The sequence below is a fragment of the Musa acuminata genome, chromosome BXJ2-1 (assembly GCF_036884655.1).
Source record: "Musa acuminata AAA Group cultivar baxijiao chromosome BXJ2-1, Cavendish_Baxijiao_AAA, whole genome shotgun sequence".
Lineage (NCBI taxonomy): Eukaryota > Viridiplantae > Streptophyta > Magnoliopsida > Zingiberales > Musaceae > Musa > Musa acuminata.
In genome coordinates, this window is record NC_088338.1 from 30,226,445 (window position 1) to 30,238,639 (window position 12,195).

The 12,195-nt window shown below is 38.8% G+C and overlaps 1 protein-coding gene across 1 annotated transcript; it reads right to left on the minus strand.

The window, feature by feature from the left end:
* Positions 1-7,301: 7,301 nt before the first annotated feature.
* LOC135599094 (chloroplast envelope quinone oxidoreductase homolog) lies at positions 7,302-12,168 on the minus strand. Its single transcript, XM_065093826.1, has 4 exons — positions 12,014-12,168; positions 10,272-10,413; positions 8,551-8,642; positions 7,302-8,134 (listed from the first exon to the last, which is right to left on the minus strand). The coding sequence occupies exons 1-4, from the start codon at positions 12,077-12,079 to the stop codon at positions 7,445-7,447; spliced, it is 990 nt and encodes a 329-aa protein (XP_064949898.1). The 5' UTR covers positions 12,080-12,168; the 3' UTR covers positions 7,302-7,444.
* Positions 12,169-12,195: the final 27 nt, after the last annotated feature.

The following is a 12,195-nucleotide window of genomic DNA, read 5'->3' on the forward strand; positions in this document are numbered from 1 at the left end:
GGCATACCAAAAACCCCCTTTCGAACACACGATGACCACTATGATTTTTTGCTTTATTCAACAAAAGATGGAATATCTTGAGCATATCATATCAGAGGAAGGTGTGATGATGGACCCCTCTAAAATAGAAGCAATACAGAACTGGCCGACCCAGAGGAACATAAAATTGCTACATGGATTTCTGGGTTTAATAGGCTACTACCGCAAGTTCGTGAAAAACTATAGAAAGATCAATGCACCACTTACTTCTTTACAGAAAAAAATGTCTTCCAATGGTCGGACAAAGCCTCCACTGCCTTCGACAAACTTAAGGTAGCCATGATGACGACGACGGTGCTAGCACTACCAGATTTCAACTGACCCTTCATTATTGAGGTCGACGCATCTGGAGTCAGAATTGAACCCATTCTCATGCAAGATGGTCGACCACTCACATACACTAGTATGACATTGTCTCCCTCCCATCAAAATATGTCAACATATGATAAGGAGATGCTCGCCATTGTGCACACAACAACGAGGTGGAGACCCTACTTGATCGGTCGACGATTTCAAATTAAAACCGACCATAAAAGCCTTAAGTACTTTTTGGAGCGAAAGATATCATCCCTTGAGCAGCAAAAATAGGTAACAAAACTTCTTAGATTTGATTATGAAATAACTTACAAAAAGTGGAAAAAGAATGTTGTTGTAGATGCGCTTTCACAACTACCCGAGCAAGCTGAATTTTCGATCGTTTCACTTCCGACCAGCGACTTCCTTAAGGATATTAAGATGGAATGGTAGGAAGATTCGGAGACTAGTAAGATCATAAAAAAATTGGAGGAAGCACCAAGCTCCATGGCTCATTACAATTGGGACTCAAAAGAATTACACTATAAGGGACGCATTGTGCTTGTGACAAATTCTACTTACATTTTCATGAGCAGATTTTGGACAAAGTTATTCCATATGCAGGGTACTAAATTGAAAAGGAGTATAGCATGTCACCCACAAACCAAGGGCCAGACAGAAGTTGGAAATAGGTGCTTGGAGACAGCCCAAAGCCACCCACCAAATATGACTACCCAAGGAGAACTCTAGACCCAACCAAGTGCCATTATTGATCGACGGATCGTGGCACGACGACGACGACCCACTACTGAAGTGCTAATACAATGGGCGAACCTACCAATAGTAGATGCCACTTGGGAGAACTATGATGACTTGAAGATCAAGTTCCCAGAATTCATGAATCATCAGCCTCGAGGACAAGGCTGATTTGAAAAGGGCGGGTCTGTTAGGACTCTAGCTAGGAGAGTCCTAATTAAGAGGGACATTCATGTAAAACCTACCTAAGCTGACCCTTATTAAAGAGGTGAAGAGGCTGGCTAGGGTTAGGAGGCTGTTTCTTAGAGGAGTTGTAAAGGAATAGAAGTCTTGAGTAGGAGTCCTATTAGGAGTTGGTTAGAAGTAGGAGTCTTGAGTAGGAGTCATATTATGAGTTAGCGTTTAAAAGCCCTATAAATAGCCATATATTCCTCTCTTTTCATAGGCAATAGATGAATCTTTTCTATAGCCTTTGAGTAGCAACTTAGAGGGAGAAACCCCTATAGAGTTTCAAGAAGGTCGATCCCCTAAAGAGATTAATCCCAAGTTTAGAATCTACAAGGGTTCTAACATCCTCCTTCTGTAACCATCCAAGAAAGATAAGTGAGACTTGTAAGGGTTTTCTCCTAAACCCAGGAAAAGGAGAAAGTGCTGTAAAGAGATGTTCAGTCTTCACCTATTGAAGGAAGGCCTTTACTGGACGCCGGTAACCTCGTCGAAGGAGGAATCTGAAAGTGGAGGTAGGTCACCTTGACCGAACCACTCTAAGTTCTGGTTTGCTTTTCATTTGTGTAATTTACTTTACTACAAACCTCCTTAATCTTCATTTGCACTTTTACGAAAGCTTTCAAGTTCAACTTCTCTCCGAAATAGATTGAATCAAAACCATTTTCGTTGGAATCAGTTTTAAATGAAACGAACAATTTTCTAAAATCATGAAAGTTTTCCGTTGCACTAATTCACCCCCCCCCCTCTTAGTGCCGCTCTTGATCCTAACAATTGGTATCAGAGCAAGGTTCACTCTCATTTGGTTTTAAACCCAAGAGAGATGGCATTTACCGACAACCTAGAGGGTCATTCAATTACACGTCCGCCTATATTAAATAGGACGGATTACACATATTAGAAGACTAGAATAAGAATCTTCCTAATTTCAATAGATTTCAAATTATGGAATATTATAGAAAATGATTTTTAAAAGTCTTCTCTTCCAATGAATGATTGGAATGAGTTGGAGAAGAAAACTTTCGCTTTAAACACAAAGGCTATAAATGCCTTCCTTTGTGCATAAGATAAAAACGAGTTTAATCGAGTATCAATTTATGAAATGACTTTTAACATTTGGCACACACTCAAAGTGACTCATGAAGGCACTAGTAAAGTGAAGGAGTCAAAAATTAATCTTTTAGTACATTCTTATGAGTTGTTTCGAATGAAACCAAGTGAGACCATTGGAGACATATACACCCGATTTACGGATGTCGTCAAGGGTCTAAAAGAACTTGGTAAAAGTTTCTCGGATTTTGAACTTGTTAATAAAATTTTAAGATCACTTTTAAAAAGTTAGGACCCTAAAGTAACGACCATTCAAGAGACCAAAGATCTAAATAATTTTCCTCTTGAATAACTAATTGGGTCACTAATAACCTATGAAATAATATGTAAAGCTCATGAAGAGCTTGAGGACACCCTTCTAAAGAACAGGAAGGATATGGCACTGAGAACACAAGAAGACCGATTGAAAGAAAACTCAAGTGATGATGACTTTGATGATGATGTGGTACTCTTAATAAAGAAGTTCAAAAGATTCATAAAAAGAAATAAATTTAAAAATGATACTAAAAATAAATCTGAACATAAGAAAGAACAAATGATATGTTATGAATGCAAGAAGCTGTAACACTTCAAGAGTGAATGTCCCAAAGCAAAGAGGAGGCAACCAAAGAAGAAGGCTCTTAAAGCTACATAAGACAAACTCAAGTGCTTCCAAAGAAGAGGAGCCAACCAACATCGAGCAAGTTACTCACTATGCGCTAATGTCTATTGAAGATAAGGTAACAAGTTCATTAGACGCAAATTTAACTTTCGATGAGCTTTCTAAGTGCTTTTTATGAATTGTTTGATGAACGTAGAATCTTGAATAAAAAGTATTACTCTTTGAAAATGGAACATGCTTCTCTTATTAGCGATTTTGATAGAGTAAAGATTAAGCATGAAAATAGCTTAGCTTCCTGCACAAAATGCCATGAACTAGAAATACTTCAAAATGAAAACATGCTACTCAAAGAAACTTTAAAGAAATTTGAGGTTGGTAGTAAGTCCTTGAACATGATCCTTGCCAATAAGGGTCATGTTCATAGAAAAGACGGAATCAAATTTGTGAGTAGCTCTCACCAAAATCCAACCACCTTTGTTAAAGGACTTGCTTTGCATGTTTCACCTTGAAAGAAATGTAACTTTTGTTGCAAATTTGGGCATGTAGCTTATCATTGTCTATTTAAGAAATGTAGTCCACACAAATTGATTTGAGTTCCTAAAAGAACCTCAAATGACTCAATACAACATGATAAGCTATGTAGATCGATTTTTGAGGCATCCAAGATCAAATGAGTACCTAAAAATCATCTCTTTTTGTAGAAAAATATACCATCACAAGCTAGGAGCAAGAGATGCTACCTTGATAGTGGATGCTCAAGGCATATGACCGGAGATCCATCTCAATTTTCTAAGCTCACTAGTATAGACGAAGGATATGTCACATTCGGAGACAACAACAAGGGTAAAATCATTGGCAAAGGAACCATAGGTAACAAATCCACATTTTCTATTAAAGATATGTTGTTATTTGATGACTTAAAGCATAACCTTTTGAGCATTAATCAATTGTGTGATAAAATATACATCATTAAATTTGAATCTAATACTTGCACTATTGAAAAATAAAATAATACAAAAACATATCATGATTGTACTAAAACAAAATAATATATACACTATTGACATTAATGATCTTTGCAATGAAATATATTTTTCGATTTTGAATGATGATGCTTGGCTTTGGCATAGGAGATTAGGTAATACTAGTATGAAACTAATTACTCAAATTTCATCTAAAGAACTTGTAAGAGGAATTCCTCATATCAAGTTCGTCAAAGATAATGTTGTTGAATCTCGTATTTTGATGATGAAACCAATTGATAATTGTGTTTATGTTTTAATCTGCATTTTGAGTGATGCAGGATACTTCGATCAGGATGAGATAATTAAAGCAGGAAAAATCATGTTGTGTTGGAGGAACATGTTAGAAGATTGGACGTCGGGCCGGTGGATCGGTTGACGTATCGACAAAAGGCTTCGGGCCGTGGACTTAGGCATTGGGCCAAGAAGAGCGGGTATTATGCCAAGGGTATTGAAGTTACGGAGTCAACTGACCGATTGGGCAATAGGCCGCAGGAGAGGACGATGCGCCGAATAATCGGACGAAGCGTCGAGGGACCAATGACATGCCGGACAACTTGGTTAATTGCTTAGGATTAATTGTCTCGATTGAAGTTTTGTTTTACATGTGCAGGATTAACTACGATGGAAGTAAGACATGCGGCAGGAGTTGCATCGAAATCAAGACTATGATCACGTTGGGAGTTCGACGAAAGTCCGGATGGTCATCGGAGGTTCTACGGGAACAAATCTGAGAAGTCCAGGAGCTTGCCAAAGAAGCTCGTCGGAACTCACCAAGTGGATCGTCGCAAGTCCAAGAGTATGCCGGAAGTCCGCCGGAGCATCGCCGAAGGTTCGTCGGATGTTCGCCGGAAGCTCGCCGGAAGAAGCGATTGACACACTAGAGCAAGTTGCAGTAAATGTCTTAAAAAATATCGTAGTTAGCATGTAGATTAAGTTAGGAATGGGAGGTGATCCCATTAACTTAATCTGGGGACAATTGGGCCCTTGATAGGCCCAAATTAGGCCGAATGGATCAACCCATTCGGACCAGAATTCCTGCCAGGCGGTGGCACCGCCAGGGTCGGCGGTGGCACTGCCCAGGAGATGGTCTCCCAAGAAAGTTGGGCGGTGGTACCGCTTGGGATCAGTCTCCGAGCGAGACTGAGCGGTGGTACCGCCTCGGCTTAGTCTCCGAGTAAGACTAGGCGGTGGAACTACCCTAGTCAGGCGGTGGCACCGCCAGAGCTCGGTCTCCGAGCTTTGTCAGGCAGTTGTACCGCCCAGTCTGGCGATAGTACTGCCAGGACCCCAGAAATCATGGAAAAGACATTTTTGAGCTTCAAATTCAAACCAGTTTGGGGCCTATATATACCCCACCCTTTCCTGCATGAAAGGGCACCGAAAGCTTAATCTTACTCTGTGATTTTAGAGCTCAAAAGTGTTGTAAAGACTAGAAGTTCTCCTCCCTCTTTTCTTCCAAGTTTTGATCTTTTAAGAGAGGAGAGAAAATTCTGTAAGGGTTGTCTCCTAAGCCCGTCAAAAGGAGTGAAACTATAAAAGGGTGGTTGGCCTTCGCCTATTAAAGGAAGGCCTCTAGTGGACGTCGATGACATCATCGAAGGAGGAAGCCAAAAGTGGATATAGGTCAAGATTGACCGAACCACTCTAAATCTCGGTTTGCATTTACTTTCTATTCTCTATCTTAACTGCAAACTGCCTCCATAGCTTTACTTTAACTGCACTTCACCTAATCTAAGTTAAAGCAATTTTCGAATCAACTTTCATACCGAAATCGCTTTTATCGTACGAACATCGTTTTAAATCGTCGAAAGTTTTCCACTGCACTAATTCACACCCCCCCCTCTTAGTGCTCTTGATCCTAACAAATGTGTGTAATGCATGTCAACTAGGAAAATAAATAAAAGGTAGCTTCAAACCTAAGAACCAAATAAGTACCTCTAGACCTTTGCAATTAATCCATATGGAATTGTTCGGACCAATTGCTACATCAAGCCTAGGAGGTAGAAAATACGCATTTGTCATCGTGGATGATTATAGTAGATACACATGGACTTATTTTTTGGCACACAAAAGTGAATGCTTTAGGTATTTTTTTAAGTTTTGTAATCTTGTTCAAAATGAAAAGGGTTTTATGATTTCGTCAATTCGAAGTGATCACGGTAGTGAATTTTAAAACCGTAATTTTCAAGAATTTTATGAATCTAATGGATACAACCATAACTTCTCTACTCCAAAAAATCCTTAACAAAATGGAGTAGTAGAAATAAAAAATATAAACTTACAAGAAATAGCAAGAACCATGTTGAATAAACATAGCCTACCTAAATATTTTTGGGCCAAAGTAGTAAACATGACATACTATATCATGAATAGAGTTCTAGTAAGACCCTTACTCAACAAAACTCCTTATGAATTGTGGAATAACAAAAAACCCAATGTTTCATATTTTAAAGTTTTTGGGTGTAAGTGTTTTATCTTGAATGAAAAAGATGCCTTAGGAAAATTTGATGCTAAATCCAATAAATGAATTTTTCTTGGCTATTCTTCTATCCCGATTAGCTTACCACATTAAAGGCTATGATAGATTCGAAGTAAAGATCGCTGATGGATGGATTTTAACTTGTGATAGCAAATGTTCAAAGATAAAATTGATTATACAAGACTAGAGTTTCTTGCGACAATTACTATACTAAAAGACCGACTTATTACTTACACTATCAACAAGTGGAGGCCATACTTACTTGATCAACGAATTGTGATGCGTTACAGATAGCCTATGACTAAAGTGCTGAAAGAGAAGCTCCCCGAGTTTGATGCTGCTCAACCTTGAGGGCAAGGTTGATTTGAAGAGGGACGAATTATTAAGACCATTTTTCTGAGCTTTTGAATAATATTTATTGAGTCAGTTTAGTTCAGTTGTTTATTGAGTCTGTTTAGTTCAGTTAGAGTTAGGTAGAAATTTATTTAATATTTAATTATTATTAATAGTGATGTAACCCTTTCTTTAAATCAATCAATCAATCAATGAAATATTATTCTAATTTGTTATGACAAACCCTAGGAGGCCGATCCTCTCGAAGCGATCAAGGAGGCCAATCCCCTTGAAGTGATCATCCCTTTTTTTTTCATTTCTTTTATTTAATTTATGATAAAACCTTAGAGTCTTATCACATTCGCCCCTCCCATCTACACCGGCCATGTTCGTATTGACCCGACCAGAGGTTTGAGAGTGGACTATCTTGACCGAGACATTTACCGGAAAAGGTCATACTTCATAACCTAATTTATTTGCTTAAGGAGCAGCGGTGAATACATGTCGAGATGACACAGCACGAGAGAAGCAACCAACACAGCTTACAGGGTCTCAAACGCAGGACGCACAACACCTGCCGCATCACATTTCGACGATGATCTTCCCCGTGGCATGCCCGGAGATGCTTTTAGCCCAAGCCGCCTCGGCCGTGCTCAACCCATGTATCGAATCCACGCATGTCCTCAGCCTCCCTTCCTTGGCCAATTCCACCACAAACCTCATGTCCTCCACTTTGGGCGCCAGAACCAACGTCACCAGCTTCTTCTTCGACAAGGTCACCTTCTTGTACAAAGCAGCAACCATCGATTTGAAGGAGGGAGAGATGTCGATGACCGTGCCGTAAGCGCTCAAATTGGGCTCAAAGGTCGACCAGGGAATACCAGACGCGCAGTGGATCACTGCGTCGTACTTTTTGCCCGAGGGGCTCGTGAGACTGGCGCCCTGGGGGGTCTTATAGTCCAAAACCTCGTCGGCGCCAAGTTGCTTCACGAACTCCACGTTCCGGTCGCCGCAGGTGGCCGTCACATGCAGGCCTGCAAGCTTGGCGAGCTGGACGGCGTAGTGTCCGACGCCGCCGGAGGCAGCGGTAATAAGAATGTTGGAAGATTTACCTGTGCAGTCAAACTTGGTCGTCCCGGCTGCCCTCAGCGCCTGGAGGGCGATGAGGGCAGCGGTCGGCAGGCCTGCACCTTCAGCCGGAGAGAGTTCGGCGGGTCTGGAGACTGTCATGTTCGTCGGCGCCACAGCGAACTCAGCAAGTCCACCACTGTTCTGCCATTTCATGAGAACTCGAGATCAGCACAAACGTGAAGCTTGCATGATAGATAGACTGTGAAACAAGCATGCAGTTGGTCTTCCTTTGTCTTCTCGGATCCCCGTCATATGCAGAGGGGCTACATGGGTTGCAATAGTTAAAGAGATTTAGTGTCCGCAAGTGATGTATACAACGTAGATCATCAAATGGAATTAATCCCAAAGAACATATATGATTTCAACAGATGATGAAATGATCATGATCTCTCAGCAACAACAACAGTACGGGATTCCTCTCTGTGGAGTTATTATAGTAATTGATCTTCACAGGGATGTGAGAATTGGCACTGTACTTAAATATCTATCTCTGCTTTTAGACCCCTCCAGTGAATGAGCATAAAACGGAGTAGAAATTTGTTGCATGGAATACTTACTGGAAGACTAAGCATTGCAATGACTTTGTCACCTCTCTTAAAGTCGGCAACCTCTGGACCTGCCTCAGAGACTTCTCCCGTTACATCAACACCTGTTTCACAAAACAGAAGTAAAATACTACATGACACGAGTCTCCAGCAATACAACAAATCCTGTAGAAATTCCTGTCAAGTTCAGAAAGCTTTTTTATGTCTCCATATGGGCCAATGTCAGCCTGATTTTGCAGTCAAAGCTTAAATATCAACCGTCCACATCATTTATGGTCCTTATAAACTTCCCAGTAATGTTAAAAGATAGTATACTATGATGCATTGTGAACTGTGCTTGGTGTTTGTATAATACTGATACAATCAAGTATAAGCTAGATTTAGATGAACTTGTGTAACCATAACATGTGAAATGAACAATAGGCATTGGACCAGTAGCTCATTAAGACATACATAGCTGATATAATAAATACAAGCATCATTTTAGCTTGCTTTTGGGTTTCTGATTGCAGATAGTTTTGATACATTTTAATTTTTCGATGTCAAATTAGAATTGTATCATTCTCTCTTTGTACATTAACTAATGAAACACCAGACTATAACCTTAAAAACCAACACCGAATCATATTTGATGTGTTAAGAATGCTCAAAAGGTTAACTCCGGATGTCTATGCTTCCTATGAGTCAATTCCATGATTAACTTCAAAGAAAGGATGGCGATTATGCTCCAAACTGTCAATCTCAAACAGTTTTAAATCAACCAAAAAGTTTATATGCATTTGAATATTAAATAATTATATAAACACGAAGAAAAGTCTGTATATTATGAACTAGAAAACTGGTCAGAGTGTAAATCACATAAAAATATGTTAGAAAATGAAAACAAAATTGACATTGATGAAACTTTAGCAGAGCATTTGACACACTTACGAATTGGCGTTTCTCAACTCTCTTTACAATTTATAATTTTTATCATTGATTGAATTTCTTAATCGTAACTCAGTTTATTCTTTGTTGAACGGAAAAGGAAAAGCTTACCGCTTATCATAGATTTATCGCCTTCATGCTTCGATTATATCGATTACCTTCCTATATTTAACTATACGGTTATTGAGGTCAAATGCTACTTTACCCTCACTTCATCCTACTTCACTTCAGGCACTAATTTGGGGGTTGAAAGGACCATGCGTTGGGAATCCCATCTGACCTTGGTCTTCTTATAAATAGATATCATTAAGGCTCGGATTTGAAATCGAATTGATTCAATTATCACCGTCAGCCATCCTAACATTGATCCATCTCCAAACCCATGTTAATGGAAAGAGCTTGATGAAAAATGATGAAGGAAGAACCCAAACTGCATGTGCCTCCGGAGAAACATAAAAGATTTAGTATATTTTTTTCTGCTGAAACAAAGAGTAGATGTTTTTTATACTTTCCACAGACAAATTTCAAATTCAATTGGACAAAAAGACAAAAAAACAAAAAAACTAACCCCAAAATGAGATAAAAACCCTGAACTAAATCTAGAAGTAAATTCATGAAAATTTTCTTCCTCTTAATCATTTCGACAGAATGGAGGATGTAACAAGTTTGTGAAAAACTGGACATATGCTTATTGATAATTTCTTTTTTTGACAATAAAATATGCACAATTTGCAGTGACTAATTTGACTGTAGCCATTAGGATTATGAATGGATCAACTTGTAATACAAATGCATCAAGATTTTACCTGGTACAAATGGAAATCTGGGGGGCAGAAATGGACGCAGCATGCCTTTCTGAACTTTCCAATCAATTGGGTTTACGCTTGTGGCTTCCAGCTTCAACAAAACCTCATCCTTCTTGGGAGAAGGAATTGGGATTTCAGTATACTGCAGTGAACACAATCCCGAGTTGACAAAGGCTAAATTAATTACAGTGAAGAAAGGAAAGCAATGCCAATTGCACGAATGCACATAAGAGATCCCTTTGAACAGCACCAAGCTACCAATATACATTCTAAAAACTACTTGTGTTCAACAATTTGAAGAATATTCCAACTCATGATCTACTCTGATACTGATTTTGATCTGGTAACTAAAAATCCCATGAACTTGGATTGTTAGGAAAGAGACCAATAAATTTATAAGCCTTGACCACATTGTTGTGTGTATCTTAGATTGCAAAATGACTTCATTCATTGGAGAGTCCCTCGAATGAACTGAACGCCAACATATTTCTATGTTCCTTCATCAAACTCCTCATAATCACTTTCTCTCTTACTTTTCAGGTCTATCATCTGATACCTTTCATTTGAAAGTGCCTACCTCTATTATGTTTTAACTATATATATATGTATATATTTTTGTAAAAGATAAGTGACGAATATGAGATATGATATCACGACCTTATCACTAACAATCCAAGTCCTCTACCTGAGAAGTTAATTGATATTTTCTAAATTTGTAAGATGAGATTTTTGTATATCGTAAGTGACTCAAGTATATCAACATGAAACTAATGTTTTAGGCATATTATGACATAATTCATCTTCAATTGAATCAAAGTGCAACTCGACCTTGGTTACTAGGATCAACTTAACTTTAATATCATATTATATATATATATATATATATTTGAATTTGAGTCAGGTATGTATATGGTTGACGAAATACTAATACAACTAAAAAGTTTAAATAATGAAGTTAGAAACCTTATATATCATATAAAATGTTAAACTATTGGTAACATGAGATTAATCCCAAACTCATCTGTTTTACCTTCTCATTTTAAATCTTTTCATACACTATACCTAAAACATTACATAAGTGTCCATGCAACAGATGATATGTAGATTGGATGATTTACTTTTGTGATAACATCGACGAGACTTCTCAGTATAACAAGTCATGTAATCTTCTATACATATATATATATATATATATATAAAAGAACAAAGCGTCCCTTCTCTCGTCCTGACTTCAATTATCACGAGTCACGTGGCTCCTCCCATCATCATTGCCTTCGTTACACCATATCCCACACTTTTTTGCCCCTCTTTTGTCCTCTACTTTACCGTCATTTTCTTCCCTCCTCTCTTGAAATCATTTCCCCTCTTAATCACCCATTCTTTCATTTTCCATGGCGACTTTTTATAGCTTGGGTAATTCCCGATCTTTTATACAAAACACGAAATGTGGAGCGTATAAATTCCGCAGAATAATTATAAAACAAAATGCAGTAACAAATTCAGCATGCTCAAGAAGGTAGAGAGCAGGAGCCAAGTTGAAGAAACGAGGATGAAGAAGAGAAACACACGTATACCTAATCCAACTCTCTTCTTTCGGTGACACTCCTCTCTTACTAGGTTCCACACAACAACACGCCTGAACCCTCGACCAAGCAAACAAGTAACCCTAAGTTTCTTCGTTTAAAAGGCCGATAAGCAACAAACAGAATCAAAGACCGGGAAGAAATGACATGGACTTTTACCTTGAGACCGGCAGCCCCGCCGCCGTAACCTTCGTACTGGACTGCCTTCATAATCTTCGTGGCCATGCGAGAGAGAGAGAAAGAGAGATGGTTGGAAAAGGAACAACGTGAGGCACTGCCTCGAAACACTTCGGATGAAAGCCGAGGGAGGGAATATTTGTAGCAGTAGTAGTGGTGGTGCG